The sequence below is a fragment of the Petaurus breviceps genome, unplaced genomic scaffold (assembly GCF_028583685.1).
Source record: "Petaurus breviceps papuanus isolate PSGF00001 unplaced genomic scaffold, PetGlider_PUasm1.0 37, whole genome shotgun sequence".
NCBI classification, from domain to species: Eukaryota; Metazoa; Chordata; class Mammalia; order Diprotodontia; family Petauridae; genus Petaurus; species Petaurus breviceps.
In genome coordinates this window covers 37,592,657-37,618,797 of record NW_027186296.1, presented here as the reverse complement: position 1 = coordinate 37,618,797, position 26,141 = coordinate 37,592,657, and the positions used below count along the sequence as shown (strand labels likewise).

At 39.7% G+C, this 26,141-nt stretch overlaps 1 protein-coding gene across 3 annotated transcripts in view; it reads left to right on the top strand.

The window, feature by feature from the left end:
• The window catches only part of MAP2K1 (mitogen-activated protein kinase kinase 1), a 119,516-nt gene that overhangs the window by 30,028 nt on the left and 63,347 nt on the right, over positions 1-26,141 (top strand). For 2 of the 3 annotated variants that reach the window (XM_069098248.1, XM_069098246.1), the window contains exon 2: positions 24,277-24,487. In XM_069098248.1, the coding sequence (XP_068954349.1) occupies positions 24,277-24,487 (211 nt within the window). Of the gene's footprint in view, positions 1-3,172; positions 3,297-24,276; positions 24,488-26,141 lie in introns of those variants that run through there. The other variant, XM_069098247.1, reaches the window with a different exon arrangement.

The window sequence follows — 26,141 nt, the reverse complement described above, 5'->3', positions numbered from 1 at the left end:
CAACAGGCAAACAAATATGTATAAATAAGCTTTGTGCAGGACAATTGGGAAATGATTAACAGAGAGAAGGTACTAGGATTAAGAACAGTTTGGGAAAGGCTTCATCTACAAGGTAGGATTTTAGTTGAGGACTGTGAAGGAAACCAGGGAAGCCAGGAAGGAGAGATGGGGCAAGGAGAGCTTTCCAAGCACAGGGGACAGTGCTAGAAAATGCCTGGAGCCAAGATATGGAATGAGTGTGATCTGGGGAGGTGTACGATAGGAAAAATGTATCAGAAACCAGCAGCAGCAGATGATTAGAGTTGAATTCAGTTTCAGTTTGATGACTGTTCTTCTGTCAAAGTTATTTCTTTGACCCCTACTGAATCCTGGAATATGTTACATGGTCCTCCCTTGGATGTGTTTGGTGCAGTGAAGTACATCAGAGTTTTTAGGCCACCTAGGTAGGTTACTTGGGTTTGCTTAAAGCCGGGAACCCTGAGGGTGGTGGTAGAAAGAGGACTGAATTGGAAGCCAGAGATCCGGGAGTAAGTGCTAGCTTTGCCACCTGCCAGCTGGGTGATTGGCAAGTTATTTAACCTCCCTGAGGTTTAGGGTTTTTTCATCCATAAAGACAGGTGCTAGGAAGATTGGACAAGCGATTGTCACTCTTGCAACTTTGATGATGTATGATTCTTTGAACAATTGCTAAGTAACTCATTTCCTTAAGGAAGATATGGATTTCTACAGTAATGTAATTTGAATGTGGTATAATGAACTTTATTCAGTTTTTAATTTGTTCCCATTTCCTGAGTGTGTTGTTATACCAACCTAGTGCAAGAGTGAAAAGAAAGATGAAGTCAGAGGACTGGGTTCAAATCTTATGTGACTTTGGAAAAATCTTATAACCTCCCTGGACCTCAGATTTCTCATCTGTAAAATGAAGGTATTGGAGTAAATGACCTCTGTGGACCTTTCTTGCTCCAGATCCTGTGATCTCATGTTGAAAGAGATGAAAATTCTTTTGTCCTAGGGGGGTTCATGGATTAGTTTCCCACAAAAGTATTATATAAGGATGCTTATGAAAAAGGAATTTCTTAATTATATTTTCTAGCATTCTGATCTCCTTCAACTTTTCATCCATTTGAATTTTTAGGTCTTAATCACATATCTTTTGCATAAATCCAAATATGGAGAAGTTTAGATGAAGGGATTGGATTGCTTATTTTACAAGATTGCTATGGGGATCAAATGAGATCATGTATGAGAAATAGTTTTGGATTTGGTAAACAAAGTAATATATGTACAAATATTTGTATTTAGATAACATACATGGACACAAGACAATTCAGAAGAGAGGGTTGGGCTGCATGCTTTACCAGGTTATGAGGGCTAAATGAGATAATATAAGTGAAATAGTTTAATGAACTACAAAAATATAAGTAAGAATTTATTTACCAAAGTTCAGATGAGGGGATAGGCTTAGATGAGTGAGAGTTTTTCTGACTTGTAAGAGTCTAACTCTTGTAGAGGTGCTGGGGATGCAAGTAAGTTCATGTTATATGTAGTTGATGTAAAGTTGATTTACATCATGGCACTTGAATTTAGATAATCAGAGAGGGTTTAGTAAATGTGTCAGGCACTGGGTACAAAGACCAAAAAAAAAAACCAACTAATTTCCTCAGAAGGTTGTTCAGATTGGGTTTTTAGAAATCTGTAACATAATTTATGATTGAGGCTTTTCCTGGATCTGACATGTATAACAGTTTTGATCTATAAGCTGGGTGGTGAAAGTAAAGCAAATATATCATGTTACATGAAGAGCATATTCATTCTAAACTTTCTTCTGGACTATATTTTTTGTATCTCACATTCACATTTTTTACTGACTTGATCCTGGGAGTTCAGCAAAGGATATGATAATGGCTTTCAAGTGATCAGGAATTATGTAAATGTATATTCTGGAATAGATGGAAGTAAAGAGATGGAATTATATACACTGATGTCCCAAAACAAAACTGTAAAACTGTATATGGTTTTATTATTTTATTTTATTTTTTGGAATATGTGGAAGAAAAGAGAAGAAATTCTATTTGTAGGAAATATAAATGTGATTCTTTAGTGTAACTAAGAAAGCATATTTGAGGAGGTTTCTCTCTGAAATTAGCTTAAGTACTCAGTTTCCTCCTAAGGAAACATTAAATGCACTATGGGAAGGTATCATAGCAAATTTCTGTCTTCCTTAGCAGTCCTTTGTGCTTGAAGGTAGGCCCAAGGGAATGATTTTAAGGCTGGCAAATATTCTTTTAGAACAATAACATCTGGTTTTTCATGTTGACTAACTAAAACCTGTGGAGAAATATGATGACTGCTGAGGAAGCAATTATCAGGGTTCCGGCTGCCCTTCTGAATTCTATTGTCGGATGGGATCTTGTTCCTGGAAAGTTAGGAAGAGGAAAAACTGTTGGGCCATGGCAGATTTGAGGCCAAACAGTCCCTTTAGAGGAAATGTGGCCGCACTTGTGATATGTGAGGGGATAAAAGTGAAGAATTCAGTTTTCAGATCAGTTGTTAGAAGTACTGTCTGGTATTGGTAGGGAGGTTGTAAGCTACAAAAGTTTTGAATAAATAGAAATATGTCTGTAATCTCAGAACAAGTCTAGCTGAGTTCTGAGAGGCCCAGTGAGTTTTGAGGTTGACCAGATGAGTGATAAACATTTTGGTCACAAATCTTGAATACTGTCTGCAAAGTTAAAGAGGAGTTATACTCTGCCACTGTAAAGGGAGCATCCACACTGATGGCAAGACCCTTGAAGTCTGTTGGATTTAATGGACCAGATCTTGAGTTTGTGAATAAACTGTTCTGGAAGGGGCTTAATCAGTTTGCTGCTGAAGGAGTTCCTGCAGGTTTCAAAGTCTATTTGATTTTAGAGTATCCTCTTATCCAGAGGGTTCAGGAGTGCAGTGACTTAGTATCAGGTGAGAAAGGAAACTTCTCATCTCCCAAAGAACTGCCAGCAACTAGATTCTTCAGCTGTTCTTTATCCCATTAGACTTAGAATAGAGATGATGCCGGACATGCTTGAATTTTTTCAGGACACTCAGGAAGCAAAGGAATTATTTTCAGCCTAGCAGGAGCTACAAAAGTGCCTGGGAAACAACTGCCATCTAGTAGACCCCAATATAGACTCTCTTTAGTTCGTCTGTAACAGCCATCTGTCTTGCTTGCACCCCTGAGATAGTGGAAGTTCCTTCTCCATGAAGTGCTAAAGAGGTTTTTTTTTTTTTCTCCTGAGCATGTTTGTGGCAACAGCAAGGTTAGTGACTTTAGGTTATGAATAGTCTTAATCCACATTTAAAGCACTCTGTTGGGTATTGGGCTCTGGGTGAAGCTTAGTCTGCCTCTGTCTTTCAGTGTCTCAAAGGGAGAGAGGACTCTGAAAAGAAAAAAGACTCACTCATTGAAAAGAGTCAGTAGATGAGGTGCCAGGCTCTGTGCTCAGGCAATCTAGTGCTGAGTGGTGCTTCTCACCATCAGCTAAGATGTCATACTTCTCTTTTGTCAAATATCAGGGTTGTTAATAATAATAATTTTTACCTTCTTTGCAAATAAGGTAAAATGTTTATATTTTTCAGAGTTTCCACATAGCTGTTCTTATTTGATCTTCACTGAAAATCCATGAAATAGATAGGACAGGTGGTATAGGCAGCTGAATGGTACAGTGGGTAGAGTGTTGGATGAAGAGACAGAAAAACCTGAGTTTGAATCCTGCCTTCGACATTTACTAGCTGCATGACCTGCAGGAATCATTTAACCTGTCAGCCTCAGTTTCCTCTGTTTAAAATGAGAATAATCATTAGCATCTACCTTATAGAATTGTTGTGAGGATCAGATGAGATAACGCATGTACAGTTCCTTGCGAATCTTACAACTATAAGCAATGGTTTTTTGTGTCTTAGACTTGTTCACTGTCTAGTGATGCCCCAGGACCCTTTCTCAAACTCATAATAGTGCCCACTTCAAAGAGTTGTTGTATAGATCAAAGGATAGCATATGTATAAAATGATTTGCAAACCTCTAGGTTTTATGTAACTGCTAATTGTCACTATTGTCATCCATGGTAAGAAAATGGAACAGTTGGAGAAATGACTTGCCCACTCTTGGTGGCAGAACCAGAATAGAGTCCATCTCCTGAATCCAGGGCAGTGTTCTTTTGTGCTGCATCTTTGCGCTAGGGCAGGCATAAGACCTGATGAAAGTTTCTTCTTTCTTTGTATCCCATACAATCTCTATGACAGAATTCTTCACACGCAGGAAGTGTTAAATAGGATTGATGATTGGTAGGTCATTTTTGATGAGTGATTAATGGACTCCCTGTTAGACATGTAAGATGAGAGGCTGCTTTTACAGAGCACTTAGAGGCTTGTTAAGCACCCATCCTGGTAGCTGCCTGCACAGTTCCTGGTGGCCAGGACAGATAGGCCACAGGCATTTTTTAAAGTACCTATATTGTTTAAGACTGCTAGTTAATGGCAGCTAGATGGATAGAGTGCTGGACCTGAAGTCAGGAAAATCTGAATTCAAGTCCGGCCTCAGACACTTAGTGGCTGTGTGACCTTGCCACAGTGTCTCAAACTGTAAAATGAGGATAATAACAGCACCTATCTTGCAGACTTGTGAGGATCAAATGAAGTAATATTTGTAAGGCATCTAGCAAGTGCTTGGCACACAGTAGGCACTAGATAAATGCTTATTCTGCTTTTTCTTTCCCCTCAGCAATTTTAGGTCTTTATCTTTTCAGAAAATTGAAAGCTGGGAAAAGAAAGATTTGTGCATTAGTTTTGACAATTTAACACTTTCTAAATGTAGCACCCTTGGCAGAACCCATTTAGGAACAGGTTTAATTTCTTGGCTGACAGGATCCTAGGTGTGAGATTGCTTCGAATTTTCTACTCCAGCCCTGGCAAGAGGAATTCAGTCAGATTAGGTAAATTCAAGACCAAACCTAACTTGGAAATTACTGATCCTGGGTATGTCCCTGTCCCTGCTGCTTCTTCCTCTCTCTCCACGCAGGGTCTAGTGTCTGCTCTTTCCTTTGTTGCCTGTATGACCTTGGTCAGGTCAGTTAACCTTTGAGGACCCTCAAGTCTCCTCATCTATGAGATCAGAAGGTTGTCCTCAGGGATTCCTTCCAGCTCTGATTGATGATCCTATGATGTTTAAGTGACTTTCCCAAGGTCACACAGCTAGTAAGTAGAAGAGATCAAATTTTTACTTAGGTCCTTTGATTTTAAATCTAGTCTTCTTTCCATTGTACTGTCCAGTGAGGGGGGTGGGGTTAAATGCTTCCTGAGGGCCCTTCTGACTAGAATATTCTGTGAATCTGAGAAGCTTTGAGCTTTTTCCTCATCTTTATTTCTTCTACTTTCATTCCTTTTTTTTCCTCTCCAGTAAATCCTAACAAGCAATTACTAAAAAGCAATTTCCTCCCATTTTCAGAGCTGTGGGTATATTTTTTTTTAAGCAATCAGGGTTAAGTAACCTGCTCAAGGTTACACAGCCAGTTATTTCTGGGTGTGGTGCTAAGTGTCTGAGCCCACATTCGATCCCCAGGTCATCCTGACACTGGAGCTGGTGCTCTTACTCGCAGTGCTACCTGGCCGCCCCCACTGTGGGTATTTTTAAAAATAAAATTTTACTGATATATTTTTTAACAACCAAAATTTCTCCCAGTATCCTTTTTTTTTTTTTAACAAAAGGTATTTTAAAGTGCTTTCTATTGAAGAGGAAGAATAAATGATTGCACCTATTTTAAAGATCCCCATGCCAAGAATAAACTAATATCTGCCCCTTTTCATGTTTTGTTTATGTTTTGTATATGCATAGTTCTTCATAGGGATGTTTGAAATTGGGGTCACAGTTGTAATCTAGGATCATTCCCAATATCAGTTTCCTTAGACTATGGATTTCATCTGATAAGATTTAGTTTTTAGAAAACAAGAAGAGACACATGTGAGAACTGGAATATTTTGGGAAAGAAAAGGCCAGTTAAATGATTAGATTTAAAACAATATTTTTCACTTTCCTCCAGACCAAATGTAGAGAAGAGATGGGCGTATCAGTGGGCATATTTTCTATGAGTAAAACCTGAAGAATTGAGCATGGTTGATAACCATGTCAGCCACCAGAAATTCACACTGGTGTGGGTGTGCCAAGGTTCTTTGAAATGAAACCAGTTCATTCCAGGGATTCTATCAGAAGGCCTCTTTGCCTGACCTGTTTATCCCCAAAGAAATATGTACTCAAAATACTCACACAAATGTGTCTGTTATCTTATCCACGTGGATGCTTCTTCCAGTAATGATCACAAGCCACTCATACTTGTCTGTCTTGAGAGACACTTACTTCTCTCTTCCCATAAGCTTGCCTTGAGCCTGGCTTTCCTCCCCTTGACCTTACCAGGTTACCAGTGAAGCACAAAGGCCGTCCATCCCTTATTTCTGTCATTCCATGTTAACCGGAATGTCTTAATTTTTGTTCATGCACCACTCTGATAACATCATTCACTCTACTTCTTCACACTTCCTTGTGTAACATGCTGCAGCCTGCTCACACTTGTCATCGTGCACTTCTCCGTTCCCTCAATTTCCGAGAGTCTCAGTTTTGGCTTTGTGAAAACTGTGGTGTTCTATGGCTCAGCCATGCAATGACAGTGAGAGAGAATTGGTATTAAGAATTACATGTGCTTCAGGGAGAAGCTTTGGGGTCAATACAAGAACTTTGCAGTTTCCCAAAGGCAATCAATCCAATCCACTTTCTTCTTCCTATTTAATTCTGGGCCCAACTCACCCATTCATGTGTCTCTATGAAACAGGGCTTCTTCTTAATGAAGGAGCCCATGAACTTGTTTTAAAAATATATTGATGCATGCATTTTGGTATAATTGGTTTCCTTTACAAAATCCTTTGTATTTTATGCATTTAAAAACATTATTTTGAGGAGTGCATGGGTTTAACCAGACAGGCAGAGAAGCTTAGCAAGCAGTGAGAACAGTTGTATTTTGTATCTTTACACTTTTGGACTATTGCCAGCAAAAGCCTGTCAATTGTCTTCTCATATCTTCATCAAGGATACCTTCTGTGTGTGCAGATTATCAAAATTTTTATATGGATAGAAAAATAGGTATTTGACCAGATTTATTAATGTTACATCTATTGCCTTTTTCCTTGCTAATAATGAAGTTTGAAGGGTTTTTCTGCTTCTTTGCTGTTTTACTTCTTCAGATACCTTAAAAACTGATTCCTTAAATACCTTCCAAGTTCTGTTGCCTCCTTCATAAATCACTTTTGTGTATGCCTGATATCACTCAGCTGCTTTCCCCATTTTTGTTACCTTTAGCACAGTCTCTTTTGTAAGCAGCAGAGGCTGTCTATTGTTTTCTCAATCTTTTCTTCAGAAAATCTTGAGGCTGTCAACATGAAATCACAGCTTCATGAAACTTACATGAAAACTGTATTTATTACAAGAGAAAGGAACATGTATGTGGAACCCAAAGACAGAGCAGAGTTCTGTCCTTACTGTTGTTGGCATATTTATGACAGCAGGACAAAGGAAGGAGGAGAGGCGTGGCATAGGAGGGGAATGGTGCTGTAAAGATGAGAAAAGGATAAAACCCCACACAAAGGAAGGAGCAAGGTGACCCCAAAAGCCACATTCTTTTCCCTTGGGAGCTGGTAGACTATGAAGATATGATGGTTTCCTTATCTACAAGGGTCCAGCTGCACAAGCTTAGTGCAAACTGTCTGGCACCTCTCTTGACTCCCAGTGACATCCAGGGAGTCCAGTTTGGGATGCAAACAGCAAATTATGTAAGCAGGGGTCAGGGGTGGGGGGTGGGGGGTAGGAGTGGGGTGGAGGTGAGGTGTGGTGTGGTGAGGTGGGGTGTTCTTGACACATTCATGGCGTCCTGAATGCTCTAGTGTTTCTGGAAAATATGGCAACTCAAAAAGATGAGGTCAGGGGACCCCCTTAACAGTCCTATCATCTGTATCTGGAGTACATCACCATTTAAAAGGAATTCCTCTTTGACTTGTACTTGGCTCTGGTCTTTGGTGTCTCTTACACCTTGACTCCAAACCACATTTTTCCAACTTTTTTTTTGCCATCCAAGCATAGTCCCATGTTTTCTTTGAAAACACAAAATGTGATTTAATTTAGAGAATCTTATGGAGCTTTTCAGTGGTTTTGTCTTTGGCCTTGTGCTGTCCAAATCTCTATCAATTACTTGAAGACACAGATGATATGGTTGTCAGATCTGCAGATGGCATGAATTCTCTATCTTGTCATTTTCTGCAACATATGTTAGTACAGTTATTTTTATAGTTGTCTTTTTGCAAATGCTTATCACAAACATTTCAATATAAATTGACCCAGTGTCCCATGAAATAATGTTTCTTGTTGCCTTTGGAAGCACAATAAAATCAACTTGCTACCTCTCTTATGCTCCTTATTTAGGAGAACTTGTGTACTGTCTTGCATAGTTTGTTAATGTTTGATTTCCTCTTCAGAACCATTTTTCCATTTAATTACAGTTTCTTTGTTCTGATTTTACTATGTCAGGATTGATATGATTCAGTTCTAGTCTTTGTTCATTCATTGGTCTTTGGACAAAGGAACTTTTAGAGAAATCTAGCAACTTAATTCATATTTATAGGGGGTCTAAAAATTGTTTCTTTTTAAAAAATTTTATTTATTTTGCTTTTTGGAGGGGGGAAAGATAGGAAACTGGGGTTAAGTGACTTACTCAAGTTCACACGGCTAGTTTTGTGTTAAGTGTCTGCAGTCAGATTTGAACTGAGGTCCTCCTGACTCCAGGGCTGGTACTCTATTCACTGCACCACCTAGCCACCCCCCACATTGTTTCTTAATACTCACTGACCCCGTTTTCTTTGACTTTGCCACCATAACTGGAGAAAGAATGGGGGCCGTGTAAGACTGAGGGCCATTTCCCATTTTTCTTCTGCTTAATGAATTCATGTGGCCTAAGAATTCATCAAGTGGCCAGCCTACTGGTGATTGTTTAGCTTCTCTGTTCTTAGCTAGGCTGGTCTTCAGAAAGCTAACATAGTCTGCCAGGATTGTACTCAAAGCATTTTTAGCTTAGTAGATAAGACTTGACAGGGCTTGGCTTCACTAGCATAGCAGTGACTTAGGGTCACACGTGACAGTAAGACATTGGAGTATTACTTTATGATATAACATTAAGGGATGATAATTCATAATTATATAGAGCTCTAAGGTTATACAAAGTGATTTCTTCACAGTCCTAGGAAGTAGATCCTGAATTTATGGAAATGAAAATGCACAGCTTGGAATTAATTTCTAGGATAGAACAGGGAGAAATTGTAGTTAATCTGTCAGCAAACATTTAATAAGTATTTACTGTTGCCAGGCACTTAACTAAGCTCTAGGGATGCAGATAGAAGCAAAATGAAAGACAATCTTTGTCCTCATGGAGCTTACATTCTAATTGGGGAAGACAGCACATAAAAGGGGAGTAAAAGTGACCTTATATGGTTCATCAGGAAGGGAGGGCTATAAGGGGCCAGAGTGGCCAAGCCTGGAGAATGAGGGATGTGTGGTCTGGACCCTTCCCCAAACTGGAGCTTCTGGGAAGAACTTGTCCTTTGTTCTTGAGGAAGACCAAAATGACATCACTATTTAGAGTCAAGTTACAGGGTGTCAGACTGTGACTGATCTGACCAATATGAGCAGGGAATGCTTCACCAAAGCTCGGGCACAGATAGTCTGTGTGAACGTTTGGGATCTATTGAGAGAAGGGGCCGTCAGGATCAGAGTCAGGGGGACCAAGTTTGGAGATTGAGAGATGGCGTAGTATGATTAGGAAAGGAAGCATTGATCTCCAAGGATGGTGAGCCTTGTGACTATAAGATAAAGATAACCAGCCTCAGGAAAAGTTACTTAGAGCTTTACTTTTGGTGCTAGAATTTTGTTATTAAAAGATGGGAACTGCTGTTTCTCAAACACATTGTTCCTTGAGGAAAAATAGGTTGTTTTGAGTTGCAGAGTACCATCCTTGTTTTGCGGGAGATCATCTACTCCTTCTTGTACTCCAGTTTTGGGGTGTAAGTTGTAGTCTCTGATCCCCAAATCAAACTTTCCCCGACTTTAAAATCTTTCCATCCTATGAAGGCAAGGCACTTGTGGCAACTTTTGTAGCATTTTTTCCCTTTGTGTCTGTATGTTGTTTTTATGACCCACTTGGTATTTAGCATGGACCATCTAAATTTCATTATCTTTTTATGTATGAATCTTGTTACCTCAGATCATAATACTCTTGGCATTCTCCTTTTTCATATTCCCTATAGCACCTAGCACAGTAGGGATTTTTTTTTTCCTAGGGGGAGGAGAGGAACGACACTTAATAAATACCTGGAAATAGCACTGGGTAATAATATTCCATTAACATGCATAGAAGAAAAAGAGAAATGTAGAAGAAGAGATACAAGAATAATTTTATTGCTATCTTGTTAAATTTAGTTCATGTTTCTTAAATTGTACATAAGTTCATAGTTTCTTAAGTAGTCCTCTTTCCTATTCCTTGTATATTTAAATATTGATGATTAAGTTCACAATAAAAGAAAAACTTTAAAAATTAGAAAATAAATTTCTGTTATGACAAAAGAGACAGCTTTGAAGAAGGAGACTTGGGGGAGAGGGGTTGGAATAAGATCTGGCTTTGAGTCCCAGCTCTACCAATAACTTCTTATTGTGTTTCCTTAGACAGGTCATTTAACCTTTCAGTTCCCAAGGCAATTTTCCAAGACCATAAGTAGCAGAAAATGTACAGGTCTGAAATGGTTGAGGAAATTACTAAAGGAAGCCCCCTACATTCATGAAATGACAGACATGTCAGGGAGAAAAAAAATTCCCTACCATGCCTAGCTCATATTAAATATTTGTTGAAAAAATGATTGTAGAGAGGAAAACTATCTTTGAACCTGTGGAGCAGAGGCTCTGTCCATTTAAAGATTTGGTGTTGCCAAGTGTAATAGATTAAGAATGTCCTATGTTTGTCATAGGACCAGAGAAAGGCTTGCTGAACTAGTGGAAAGAGCACCAGAAGTAGATGAGATGACTTGGATTTCAGTTTGGATTGTGATGACTACCCAGTAACTGTGACCTTGAGTGACTTCCTAGGGTCTTTGTTCCAACTTCCCCCCCACCCCCGTTGGGGATAATAGATCCCAGAGCCTTCCTTGCTTGCTTCACTGGAATGTTGAGGATTACATAGGAGAAACACTTTGACCTCTTTAGGAGGAAGTGGCTATAAATTCCAAAGGGGAGGAAGTATGGGAGAAGTGGGGGGGCAAGACAAGTGTTGAAAGTAGAAGGTGATTTATAGGCCTCATTCCTTTCCATGGTACAGCATGGTAAGAATAAATTCTGTCTCTCTGAAGAGAAAAGAAGGAGGTTCCATAATTAAAGGCAACAGGAACACATAGAGTAGAGGATCCTGAAATCATTTCACTTGTGATTTGTGTTTTGATAGCCAAGGGAAGAGTAGAATTTGGTGAAGTTTTGATCTCCTGTGAATCAGAGGGATGGAGAAGTCACTTTTCCCCCTACAGCAGAAGTGTCAAATGGGCAGCAGTAGATTAAAATGTAATTGGGAAATATTTAACAAAATAAACACATAATAAAACATAAATAATGTTAATATGATTTTCTAAGTTAATATGGATCCTGTGGGAATCCTTGTCAATGGTTTAGTGACTCCTCCCCTTCTCTCCTTTCCCTTCCTATTTGAGTTTGTCACCTCTACCCTATAAGGATCTGTCTGATTTTGGAAGGAAGCAGAGGGGTTGGGGAAAGATAGTTGAAAGGAATATTCCCTTTCTTTGGGCTACAGTGTGTTAATGGCTTTATGGGGAACTTTAAATGGGTCTCCATTGCCTACAGGATAACATCTAAACTTTTAGCAGACGAGTATGTGCCAAGCCCGGTATGCAAAGTCCTTCATAGTTTGCTTCCAAACTACCTTTTCAAACTTACCTCTCACTTCATGCTTATCCACTGGTGTATTCTATTTGTCTGTATCTCGTCTCCCAAGGATTGGTCCTTCACAGTTCTCTGACATGGCTTGTGCTTTTTCTAGCTCGCTGATTTTGGTCATAACATTCTTCCTGTTAAGAATAGCTTCCCTCTGGGGCGGCCAGGTAGCACAGCGAGTAAGAGCACCGGTTCCAGTGTTGAGAAGACCTGGAGATCGAATCCCAGGCTCAGACACTTAGCACCCACCCAGAAACACCTGGCCGTGTAACCTTGAGCAAGTTACTTAACCCCAATTGCTTAAAAAAAAAAAAAAAGAATAGCTTCCCTCTTCTCTCTTCATCTTAATCTTGTCCATTCTTAAAAGTCCAGCCTATGTTGTACAAAATCTCTGAGACCTCCCTGGAGCTGCCCAGCCTCCAGTGATCACTGTTTCATTGTCTGTACTGTTGTTCACTTTGCATTTGTCCTATACTACATGGTATTGTTATAAAAACCATAGGCTTCCAGGGCTCCAGAGGCCTTGGAGCTCATCTAGTCTGGCCCCTTCATTCTACAGATAAAGAAGTAAAAACTCCAGCATCCTGAGGTGACTTGTTCATGGTTACATAGAGCAGAGGCTGGGTTAGAGCTCATGTCTCAGGATTGCTTGAGTCCAGTGTTCTTTTCTCTCTACCACAATAATCACTTCTCTTATCCTTTGTGGGTGGACTTTTTATCTCTCTCCAAATTGGCTGGAAACATGTTGAGGACAAGGATCCTATATCTTCCACCTTTTTTTTTTTTTTTTTTGCTTTTTGGAGGGAAGAGGGCAGGGTAATTGGGGTTAAGTGACTTGCCCAAGGTCACACAGCTAGTAAGTGTGTGTCAAGTGTCTGAGGCCAGATTTGAACTCAGGTCCTCCTGACTCCAGGGCCGGTGCTCTATTCACTGTGCCACCTAGCTACCCCAGTCTTCCACTTTTTAAAAAATATTTTTTACAGCACCACATTTCCTGTGGTTGATTTTATTTATTTGGTCTAATTTAATACACTTACCTATTGTAGGTGTTCATATATTTGTTGAGGATCTGAAAGAGTTAATGGTCTTCCTAATGCGCCCTTACTTGCTCCTAGGAAGTAGCTTGTAAGACAGGATGTGGCCAACCATTGAGTAAATGAGAACTGTTCCCCTCTGGAAGAAAAGGAAGTAGGTGGGGAGAAGTGAAGATTATCTGTGCTCTGCCCCCAAATCTTTTCATCAGCTGCTTCAAGACTTTTTCCATATTTTTCCAGTAAGCATATTATGATTATTTTGACCTAAAGTAATCAAAGTAAAAAAAAAAGTAGGGGGTGGGGATGTGATTCTGCATATATTTCCCCATCTGTAACTTTAAGGTAAATCTGGAATGAAGTTTTGAGTTATATACTTTAATCTTCATCATTAACTTATTATACTATGTTAAATTTCTTAATATTTATTTAGTAGTTATCCTTTCCATTTCTAGTTTTTAAAAATCCTTATGCATAGCCTACCTAGCAAAACAGATTACCATATTGGCCATATCCAAAAACGTATGTCTCATTCTCATAAATTCATCACTACTGGATAGTATCCTTTACCTTTAGTCCTTTGGCATGATAATTTATCATTGTATTGATTAGCATTCTAAAGTCTAGAGTTTCAAAGTTGTTTTTCTTTAATAAGTTCATTGTAATTGCACAAATTGTCTTCTTACTTGTTAAAAGCAGCTGGGTGGCACACTGTGGAGTGGTAGACTTAGAGTCAGGAGGACATGAGTTATAATCCTTCCCCAGACTCTTACTAGCTTTTGTACCCTGGGCAAGTCATTTAACCTCTTTTAGCCTCAGTTTCCTTATCTGTAAAATATGGATAAGAATAGCACCTCCCTCACAGAATTGTTGTGAGAATCAAATAAAGTAATATAACTTTACATCACTGTATAAATGCCACCTATCATCTTCAGTATTATTAGTTCTACTTAATTCACTCTGTTCATAGAGCTCTTCCCAGTTGCCTTTGAAATGTCTGTTTTGCCATTTTGTATGGTGCAATAATATCCTGTTACATTCATATTACCCCTATTTAGCCCTAAAAATTTTTGTTCATGTAGGTCCTTTTCCTCTTTCTTTTCTTTTTTTTTTTTTTTAAAGCAATTGGGGTTAAGTAACTTGCTCAAGGTTACACAGCCAGTTATTTCTGGGTGTGGTGCTGAGTATCTGAGCCCAGATTTGATCCCCAGGTCATCCCGACACTGGAGCCAGTGCTCTTACTCGCTGAGCCACCTGGCCGCCCCTTCTGATCTCTTTCTAATATAGGCCTAGTATTGCTTGACTCAAGGGGACCTTGTGCAGTTAAGTAACTTTTAAGGCATAGTTCCAAATCACTTTCCAGAATAGTTGGACCAATTTACAGCCAGTTTGCCAACAGTTTATTAGCGTGACTATTTCCCCAGAGTCCCTTCAACTTTTGTCATTTTTCTCTTGTTATCTTTGCCTGGCTGGTGAGTGTGAGGTAGAACCTCAGAGTTGCTTTAAAAATTTGTATTTCTCTAATTGTGATTTGGAGCATTTTTTCTTATGGCTGATGATAGCTTGCGTTTCTTCCTTTGAAACTGCCTGTTCATATCCTTTGACTATCTTTTGAGGAATGGTCTTAGAAATGTTAACCATTTCCTTATATATCTTGCATATGAGACCTTTATCAGAGAAACTTGAAGTAAAGATTTTTCCCATTCACTTGTTTCCCATCTAATTTTAACTACATTAGTTTTGTTTGCATAAAAAGGTTAAGGGGCGGCCAGGTAGCACAGCAAGTAAGAGCACCGGCTCCAGTGTCGGGATGACCTGGAGATCGAATCCCGGGTTCAGACACTTAGCACCCACCCAGAAACACATGGCCGTGTAACCTTGAGCAAGTTACTTAACCCCAATTGCTTTAAAAAAAAAAAAAAGAGGGGCGGCCAGGTGGCTCAGCGAGTAAGAGCACCGGCTCCAGTGTCGGGATGACCTGGATCAAATCCGGGCTCAGATACTCAGCACCACACCCAGAAATAACTGGTCGTGTAACCTTGAGCAAGTTACTTAACCCCTATTGCTTTAAAAAAAAAAAAAGGTTAAAATGTTATCTATCAAAACTTCATTTTTTTCTTCTGTGATTCTGTCTCTTATTTGGGCATGAACTCTTCCCCTAACCATAGATATGAAAGGTAATTTCTCCTTTGCTTTTCTAATTTGCTTATAATGTCTTAAGCTGCATATCCATTTGAGGTTTACCTTGGTATAAGGTGAGCGTACTGATTTGTACTGATTTTCTGCCAGCTTTCAGGCAGTTTTTTTGTCAAATAGTGAGTTCTTATTGTAGGAACTTACTGAGGAACTAAGGTCTTCATCTTTATGGAACACTTTGCTTTGTTTTCATTTGCTTCTGTAGGTTGTGTAGGATCAGTTCCATTGATCAACCTGTATTTCTTTACCATTACCAAAGAGTTTTGATGATTTTATTGTTTGTAGTAGAGTTTAAGATCTGATAGTACTAGGCTTGCTTCTTTCTCACCTTCCATTATGGTTATATTCTTTTAAAGCTCTTTCTTATCCACATTATTATTAGCTCCTCACAACAACCTGCAAGAAAATGTTTATCCTCATTTAGAAGATGAGGAAACTGAGTGCCAGTGACTTGCTCATGGTGATTCAGCAAGTTAATCTACAAGTAGGTAGTAGACTAGAAAACAGCTTTCCTGACTCTTAGAACAGTGTTTCAGTTCCTCTGGGTAGGTATTATGTATTTTATCCTAAAGCAAATTTAATGGCCAATGTATAGCTTTAGATTCTCAGGGTTGTAATATTATTTGTGTACAGTGAGTGAATTGATAAGAAGACATAAAACATAATTTAGTGGGCTTTGTACTAGAAAAATTTATCTTTTGGAATATATGTGCATGTATGGAATTAATATATTGATAACGTGAAGCTAATTAATGTTTGAAAATCAGGGTTGCCAAATGAGTAAGATAGTCCAGCCAGTTAATAAAGACTGGACTTAATAACATTGTGGATCTGATTGTTCTGACAATAAATTGAGAAAGAGAAAGATTAGAAGCTGGAAGACTATTAAAAGACAAATGGAAAATGTGTCATGGAAGGTAGTAGTGACAAGTTACAGTAATTGATTGGATATAGGAGATGAACAGGAATGAGTTCCAGGTTGTGAATTTGAATGACTGGTAATATCTTTGATAGAAGTGAAGATTATGAGTTTATTTTAGACAAATTGAGTTCGAGAAGCTGAGAAATATAGGTTGGGATGCCTGGGAGACAGTTGTCACAGGACTGAAAACTGGGAGAGAAAGTAGAGTTGAATATGCAGATTTGTGAGTCATCTAAGTAAATGTGGTTATTGAACCAGTGGGAACCAATTAGATCATCTTTCAGCCCTGCCTTCCCTGTTAGGAAGCGCTATGAGTGAAAAAAACATTTATTAACCACTTACTGTGATGCCTGTTGTTGTCATTAGGTCCTTTTCAGTCATATCCAATTCTTCATGGCCCCATTTGGGTTTTCTTGGCAGAGATACTATAGTGGTTTCTCATTTCCTTCCCCTAGCTCTTTTTGTGTATAAGGAAACTGAGGCAAACAGTGTGAAGTAACTTGCCCAGTATCACACAGCTAGTAAGTGTCAGAGGCCATATTTGAACTTAGGAAGATGTCTTTCTGCCTCCAGGCCTGGCACTTTATCCACTGAGCCACCTAGATTTGGTGTTTACCAGCATATTAAACCCTGAGGTTCCAAATACAAAAAGCAAGACTGTACTACTCCCGAAGAGCTTACATTCCAATAGGGGCAAAACTACTCTTGTTGGGTCTTGGTGGCCCTTCTGGCTATTTTGGTTTGGTAATTTACTATGATTTTGAATAAAATGGTAGGTTAATTGACACACCTATTCCAGGAATGGTAGAGTTGATTTGATTACTGTTCCCAGAGCAAAAGGTGTAAGGGGTGAAGTGTGTACTGGGGTCAGAGTATGGGACCAGGAGTTTGTGCTGTGGGGTTGGGTGGGGTGAATGATCTGCAGTCATTTTAGATATGATGATCTGGAGTAAGGAAGGAAGTTGGAGAATCAGGTGAGAGGCGGAGAGTGGAACACAACAGTATGGCAGGAAGATAGCTTGAATATACTTATTCTAACCTTATCCAATTGGGCTTAGAGTAGCTATATTCTCTTTGAGTCAGCAATCTTTTCAGGAGTTTGGGACCCAAGTTGCAAACACCAAATTGCTATATAAATGTTAGCTTTCAAATTGTGTTGCTGGAGGAGACTTCTAAGAGTCCTTTGGACAGCAAGGAGGTCAGATCAGTCATTACTTAAAGAAATTAATTCAGGCTTTTCACTGGAGGTCAAATATTGGAGCTGAAGCATAAATACTTTGGCTACATACATAATGAGAAAACCAGACTCATTGGAAAAGATCCTGTTATTGGGAAAGATTGAAAGCAAAAGGAAAAGGAATGATAGAGGATGAATTGGATAGATAGTGTCATGAAATGAATGAACATGAACTTGGACAGACTTTGAGAGATAGTGGAGGAAAGAAGGACATGGTGTGCTAGGGTCCATGGGGTCTTGAAAAGTTGGACATGACTGAACAACAAAATTATCATCATTAATGATAATTCTTCAAGAAGTTGCTTTCATTTAGCTGTCTCATTGAAAAGGAACTGTTTCCTTCCAACCAACACTTTGCTAGGGTAAAATATTTAGGTAAAGCACAATTCCTGCCTTCGTGGAGCTTGTAACTCTAGTAGAATTGATAAATTTCTTTACTTAAAGGTATTAGCTGGTATGACAATGTATTTATTAACCCTCTCAAAGAATAAATAGAGGTGTTAGAGCTGGCCTGGTTTGTTTCTTCACACCACTGTTATGCCTACACTTTAGGGCATATCACTTACTCCTTCCCCATAAGAGGCAAGAGTTGTCATCCTTCTGGTATTCAATCCTTTGCCCTCCATTCCTGGTTTTTCATTTCTCCTTCCCAAAAACATGATGATCCTTTCCCTTCTCCTTCCCATTTCAAGGAGTACAACATTTAAGATTATTTTATAGGAGTGGGTGGCTATGATTAAGTCAAATCATTCAGAAGATTCCAGTGTTATTTAGTGAGGCTGATTCTTTGTAAATACATGTAGCAAAAGAATTCGGCATGGTTTGAGAGTGCTTGTTTAAATACAAGAAATAGCTTTTCCATAGGATTCTAGACTGTAAGGGAACCTGAATCATAATCCGCTTCATTTGATCAGAAACTGAGGCCCAGTGAGAAGTGACTTGGTCAAGGTCATACAGATAGTCAACACACATTTTTATATTAAAAATTTACTGAGTACCTAGTACTGAATGCTGGGAATACAGATGAAAGTAGAAAGAGTCTTTGCCCTCAAAGAAATTAATCTGGAATCCAGGTTGTTGTTCTTTGTCTTTCATTCTTTCTTGAAGAGGACCATTGCTTCAGGGAGGTGATGCCAAGACATGCAAAAGAATTGGATTTAAGTGAGGAAGGACTGTGCAAAGGCACTAACCACACTCTTTCTTCTCTGGAGCCATCTGTGTCCAGTGGCAAGATATAGATCAGGATGATTGGAGCATATGGCCCTGGATGCAGTGGGAGACCTTGGCCTTGAGGAAGACTGCACAGGAAAGAAAGTGGAGTGGAGTGGAGAAGAGACAGACTCATACCAAACTATGGGAGAGAAAACACTTGGTGCAGCCTGGAGAAGAGGGAAGGCCCAGCTGGCTTAGGTGCCTTCTTTAAATGAAAGTTCCTAGAGGAGCCATCTACTCAGAGGCAGAGACCACTGGGGCAGAGGATGCAGATAGTGAATAGAAGAACAGAACCTAGGTTTAACTTTAAATCTGTCTCTTAGGGTCGATTTCTTACTCAGTTACCTTGACATCCCATTTTAACCTGAGGCTAATTTTTCATTCTGTATTAGTAACTGTTCTTATTCAAACTAAAATAGCCTGACTAACCATCTGACCTGACTTTCTTTTCATAAATATATACTCATTGTTTTAGTCTGACAATCTGCACACTTATCTCTACATTATAAAGTGCTCATTTCCTTCTCTAGTTACTAGGCTTAGACAGTGTAGCATCAAGCACTCCAAGCGTCCTCAGGGTTTGCCGCCCATAGGTTCTTGGATCTGCTTTGTTAAAGGAAAGCAACTCAAAATGGGTTAACAAGTTCACTTTAATCAGTCAGACATATATCGTTTACCTTGTTCAGGGGAAAAGGTCAACACCCCGAAGTTCAGAATACACAGACAGAATTATCAAGACAGAAACATATCAAGTAGACAGATTTCCAAACTGTCCAACCATTACATCCATACCCAGTCAACATCTGGGTTTCCACATCTGGGTTTTTCAAAGCCAGGGGACTCTCAACAACGGCTTCCCAGAATTCAGATCAAATCACAGAACACTTCTCAAAGTGAGTCCCAAAACAAAGCTACACATCAGGGCTTATACAGCCTTCTCCTGGCTCAGAGAATGTAACAACCTTATTGACTCACTGGCCAATCAAGAAGTATCTACTGAAAAACAAGCCTCCCTCCCCAGGCTTCAGGTGCATTTTAGCCTAGGGGCAGGGAAGATCTTCCAAATTTGCATTCCCATTACAGACAGTTATGTCAGTAAGCTTTTATTAAATGCCTGCAGTGTGCCAGGGACTGTGCTAAGTTCTGGGGAATTGAAAGAAAGGAAAAAAAAATCCAGTCCCTACTCTAAAGAACTCATAGTCTAATGGGGGAGACAGCATGGAAATAACAGTGTACAAACAAGATATATACTGGATAAATTGGAGATAATCTTAGAGGGAAGGCACTAAGATTAAAATCATTCAGTCAGGCAGTAAATTTATTAAGCACCCACTAAATGCTAGGCACTGTGCTAAGCCCTCAGGATACAAAAAAAGGCAAAAGATAGTCCCTGGCCTCCAGAAGCTCACAGTCCTACACGGGAGACCACAAGCAAACAAATATATACAAACTATATAAAAGTTAAATAGGAAATAATTAAAAGAAGGAAGGCGCTGGAATTAAGAGATATCGGGAAAGAGTTCCTGTATAAGATGAGATTTTAAGCATCAAAGGAACCAGGGAAGCCAGTAGGCAGAGAGGAGGTGGGAGAGCAGTCCAGGCATGGTGGATGGTCAGAGAAAATAGCCTGGAGCCAAGAGATGGAGTGGAACATCGAGGAAGCCAATGTCTAGATCTGAGAGTGTTTGGTACAGAGTTAGGTATGAGAAGAATGGAAAAGCGAGAGACAGGGCTAGGTTTTGAAGGGCTTTGAATTCCAAACAGAGGATTTTGTATTTGATCCTGGAAGTGATAGGTCCTCATCCTTCTTGACCTCTTGGCACTATTCAATGTTATTGACCATCTTCTCCTGGATAGCACTTTGTCCTCTCTGGGTTTTATGAGTGAACTTAGTTTACCTGCCTGTCTGATCTCTTCTTTTCAGTATCTCTCCATCTGCTCAGCCTAGTGCCTGGCACATAGTAAGTAAGCTCTTAATAAATACCTGTTGATTGATCTTACTACCTAACTTTTTTCATGTGATTATAAATTGCCCGAATAGTGCCTTTATGTCCCTTTTTGTGCTCTTTCCCCAGTTCGTGCTTTCTCCCTCTTTAACATGGCTATGGAAAGATGTTTCTTTACCTTGCTTTAGCACAGGTACTTTCTCTCACAATTGAGTCTATTTTTCTACCTGTTTTTCTTTTTTTTGCATGATTTCTTTGACAGTGGTTGCTCATGCAAATCATGCCTCTGGCCGCCCACTTTTCTCCTCCAAGTTGACAGGTGTGTAGGTGCTCACAAAAGCATCACTGTTACTGTTCCCGAAAACATTTCTTAAACCTACCTCTGGGACTGATAATAAGTATAAAGATCAGAGCTTTTCCTCTAGAATTTGTGGAACTGAGCCATTCAGGATGGAACATAATGCCTGGAAAGGATAACTATACCTGACTCTACCTACTCTGCAACTGAATAAAGGCCAAGTAATACCTAGTCCCTCTTTGCTGGCAGGTTCAGGGACATACCTAGTTCCCTAAAGTTAACTCCAGACCTGGCCTAATGTGTCATCAAAGTAGGTGAACACTTATGTAATGTAATTTGAGGGGAGATGGATAGGGCCTCTTTGCTTAAAATATCATTCTCCATTTACTTTCCTACTTTTGTTAGTTTCACTCCTAGAATTAGTGAATTTGCCAATAAGTAACTGGCTATTCTGTTGGACAAGTCATTTACCTCTGTGGATCTCAGTGTCCTGATTTATGAAATCAGGATTTTAAGAAGCACTGAAGGAGTGGTGGGTGGAAAGAGTTTAAGAAAGCCCTGGAGGAGGTGATCTCTAAGGAGTCTTCCAGCCTTAACTTTTTTTTTCTTTTTCTGTGTGATTCTTGAACCTCTCTGCATCTCTCTATCTTTTCCTCCAAGCAATTTTAAGATTCTCCATACTAATGCTAATTTATCAGTAGGCCCCAGGGAAAGGATGGTTTGGATTTGCACCAGCTGGGCAGCATTTGGCAACTAGCCAGGGCCCATTTGTGGTTAGTGGGGTTGGAAGGCACCATTGTTATGCTTGTCCCATTAATTATTAACACATTGGGTATTCATTTCCATTTCTACTTCAGCCTTTTAGCTTTTGAGAACTCTGTGTGGTCCATCGATTAGAGAAGGTTTTAGGGTGTGGCAGAAAGAGCTCTGAACTGAGAGTCAGTAGAACTGGGTTCTGAGAGTCCCAACTATACAATTGACTGTGTGACTTTGGGCAGACCCATTTCCTTTCTGGGCCTCAGTTTCTTTTGTGAAATGAGGGGATTGTATTTGAAGATCATAAGAGAGCCCTTCCAGAGCTGACATTCTTTGATTGTGTGTTGCCTTCCTACTTAATCCATTGAGCTGTAAATGAAAGATTATAGATGATATGGAGTATTCAGGCTTAGCAGGTAGATGAGATAAAAGAGAGATGGGTTCATGTTCATAGGATCTGCCTTTTTCCATTTGTTTCACTTTGTCTTTGGTGTTTTCAGAGCACAAATAACAGCTTTTGGGTTTTTTCCCCGTTTAAGCACATAATTTTTCCTGGTTTAAGCACATAATTTTCTTGTATCTCAGTGAACTGTGTTTACTGCAAGGCAGCCACGTGCATAATTCGTGCTAACAATGGTCTATTTTATCTGTGTTGTGGTGAACATGATAGAACTGGTCACAGCTGTTCTCTAGAGAAGAGGTATATGTGGGTGTGCAGTGCGGGGGAGGGGGAAGACGGAGGTGGAGAGAATGAACGAGAATGGCAGGATGTTACTGTACATCTTCTCTTTCGTGACTTAAGTGTCCATCTGCCCATTTCAGCTGGAACACTGGACCGTTTGGGAACCTGAGGGCTAATGAGAGTGGGGGGACAGTTACACAGTTGATTTGTCAGGTATTTGGGGCAGGGAAGGGAGGGTGGAGGGAGAGTTGAAGCCAGGTAAGTAACTATTGGGGTTACTTGAGTAGAAAGCACTCAAAGGCCATTTTATTACAGAAACTTTCTTTTTCAGGGAGTATTGTGTTTTTGCTTTTTTCTTCTTTAGAAAATTTAACTTTTCCTGGATTGGATTTAAAAATTTTCAGATATATCCATCATTCAAGAGCTTCTGTATCTGTTTGGTGCTGATGATGGTGCTCCTTTACATTAATATAGTGCTTTTACCTTTTCAGAGTGGTTTCCATCCATTTTCTTACCTGCTTCTCATAATACCTCTGTGAGGGAATATTATCCCCATTTTACAGATGAAGAAACAGCTTTAGAGAGGTGCAATGACTTAGAAATCATAGAATTAGAATAGACTGAACAATCCCCCAGGTGTTAGATGAGGAGGTTTCAAGAAGAGAACTGACTTGCCCAAGGTGTTGTAGTTAATACCAGAGCCAGGAATAAATCTAGGTACCCCAACTCCTAGTCAATTGTTTTTTTTTATTGTAGCACGAACCCCATATTGTTACAGAAGTTTCCCTGTCACTGTAGCTTCTAGCCTGTGAGATGGCTGACTGTCTCAGCTGTACAGTGGAAGAATATGACATAGGAATGGAGGATAGTAGGGAGGGACCCATCCAAAGACCAGGCCTAACTTTTCTACCTGACAGTGGTATAATCACTCTCCTCTCATCTCAGCAAATGTTCTCAGCCAGAAAAATGATTAAATTAGAATTCATTCCTCCTTGTCAGACACACCAAGTGCGGAGTTGGGGCAACATCATAATGTATGATTATGAACTGCTCTGAGTCATTATTTATGTATGTCTGCAGTATATCAGTACCAAGAACTCTCAGGGAGTTCTGCTTCTAACTTTGTATAAGAAGAGTTACTTTCTTTGCAAGGAATATATAATCTCTTTCTCACCTGGCTGGTGTTATTTTAATTATTTTTCCATCTACCAGTTGTATTGAGCATCTCTTTCAATAGCTGCCTGTAAAATCAGACTTTCCAGGTGGTCCTGCTGAAGTTTCCAAAGTGGCTATCACACAGCTAGTGAGATTCAGTCTATGTTTGATGAGTTTTTCAGAACATCATGACAGTCTTCCTTTGCTGATAGGGTCTGGAAAAGAAATGGAACAAAAGTGCCCACATGATGAGCTAACCACACACACATATAACTCACACACATCCCAGACACGAGGTAAAGGCCCCAGACTGATTCTACATAACCTATTAGAGTTTATTTGACCACACTTCCCCTTCTCCCCTTAGGTACCCAGGGTGGAAAGTAATAAAATCAACATTGCTTTTACCTTCCTAAGAATCAAAGATCTATTATTTTGTCCAGTGCTATTTATTTGGTCCCCAACATTGCTTTCAGCATTGACGCCTCCTATAATCCTAAAATGTTAGCATTGAATGTTATCTTAAGGATCATTTAAACTGATCTCCTTGTTTTACAGGACTTCTAGACTGAAGTGACTTATCTAAGGTCACATAATAACAGAAACTACAGTAGAACCTGAGTTTCTTGACTCCAAGGCCAGATCTTTTTTCTAGACTGTTGTCCCTCTTTTGCCTAAGAGAAGAGGTAGACCCCTTGTTGATTTCAGTTTATTTCCCAGTAAAGCTAATGGGCTGTCCCACTGGGAGAATTCTCATTGTGTGTGTCTCTGTCTCCTCTTTTGGGGCAGGACTAACCTTGAGGCCCTGCAGAAGAAGCTGGAAGAATTAGAACTGGATGAACAGCAGCGAAAGCGTCTGGAGGCTTTTCTTACCCAGAAACAGAAAGTGGGCGAGCTGAAGGATGACGACTTTGAGAAGATCAGCGAACTGGGTGCTGGGAATGGTGGTGTGGTGTTCAAAGTTTCCCACAAACCCTCTGGCCTAATCATGGCAAGGAAGGTGAGCTTTGTGGCTTCCTGAGCTGGAGGCATTTCAGGGTTCTTACTCAGCTTGTCATCCCTCTGTGACACCTCCCTTGATCCTCCCTCCCCCCAAATTGGACTTCACATAACACTTTGGCACTTCTTTTATGCATATAACAATAAAAATACAAAATACATAATATCTCTATGTGTCATTTCCCCCTACTCTAAGCTCTATATGGGAAGGCAGCATGTTTTAACTAACTTTTATAGATTAGGGAACTTAAGCCCAGAGATCTGGTTGGCTCTACATCCCAGGTCATTCCATATACCTTTTGGTTTCCTGGAAACTTTGGTAACAGTATTGGCAGGGGAGGGATTCTAATGGAAAACACACTAGGTTAGGATTCAGGATACCTGGATTTTTAATCATGTTATTAACTACAATACTTTGAACAAGTGCCTGTTTAGATTCAGTCAAAGGGCTGCTCTTGAGGACCTAGAGGTCCTCATGTGGCTTCTAGGCTGTAGGTTCCCCAACCCTGGCCTAGGATGTAGTTCCCTCCCTTACCACCCCCCCCTTCCCCAAGACAGTAAGCATCAGTTCATTTAAGACTTTCCAGGTTTTTCTGAAGTCCACCTGTTCATAATTTCTTATAGCATAATAGCATTCCATTGCATTCATAAACCACAACTTACTCAGCCATTTTCCCATTGATGGGCATCTTCTCAATTTCCAGTTTTTGGCTACCACAAAAAGAACTGCTACAAATATTTTTGTACATGTGAGTCCCTTCCCCATTTTTATGATCTCTTTGGGATACAGACCTAGAAGTGATATTGCTGGGTCAAAGGTTATGCATAGTTTTATAACCCTTTGGGCATAGTTCCAAATGCTCTCCAGAATGGTTAGATCAGTTCACAACTTCACCAACAATGCATTAGTGTTCTAATTTTCTCACATTTTCCAACATTTATAATTTTTCTTTTCTGTCTTATTAGCCAGTTGGATAGGTGTGAGGTGTTACCTCAGAGTTTGGCCCCATTTTTACTACCCACCCATATCTCTCACTATTCCCCAGCTGCTGCTAGGCCAGTCTTTTCACTGTCTCCCAAATATACCATGCTCATTACTGCCTTTCTGCCTTTAGTCACATCATTCCCTAAATCTGTCCAGGTCTTAATCCATCTTAGAAGGTTGAGATAAATCTCAGCCTCCTTCAGGAAGCCTATTCAGACTGCTTCAGCCCACACTGTTTACCTTCTGTGAATTCCTGTAATACTTAATATCTTTTCCATTCATTTGAGAGTTAACTAAAAGTGAGAGACAGTGTATGATTAACTGTTTCATGTATATGTGTTTTATTTCTATAGCTAAACTGAAAGCTGCTGGAGGACAGGGACTGTATTTTGTATTTCTTTATTTCCTCCCCACCACATGACTAGCATAGCAGGTTCTCCTAGTAGGTTCTCAGCAAATATTTGTTGAATGAGTATCTATCAAGTGGACTTAGTGTATGCTTTTGAATTTTTGAAGCAAAAGAAGGTTGCTGTGGAGAAGTTAGGCAGTACTTCCATTTTCTGTAGTTCAGAGTAAAGTCAGTGTGTGGCTTAGAATAAATCCCAACAAAATATTCTCAGTCCAAGAGGAAACCTCAGTTATCTTGAATCTATTCATTGGTTCTCCATTC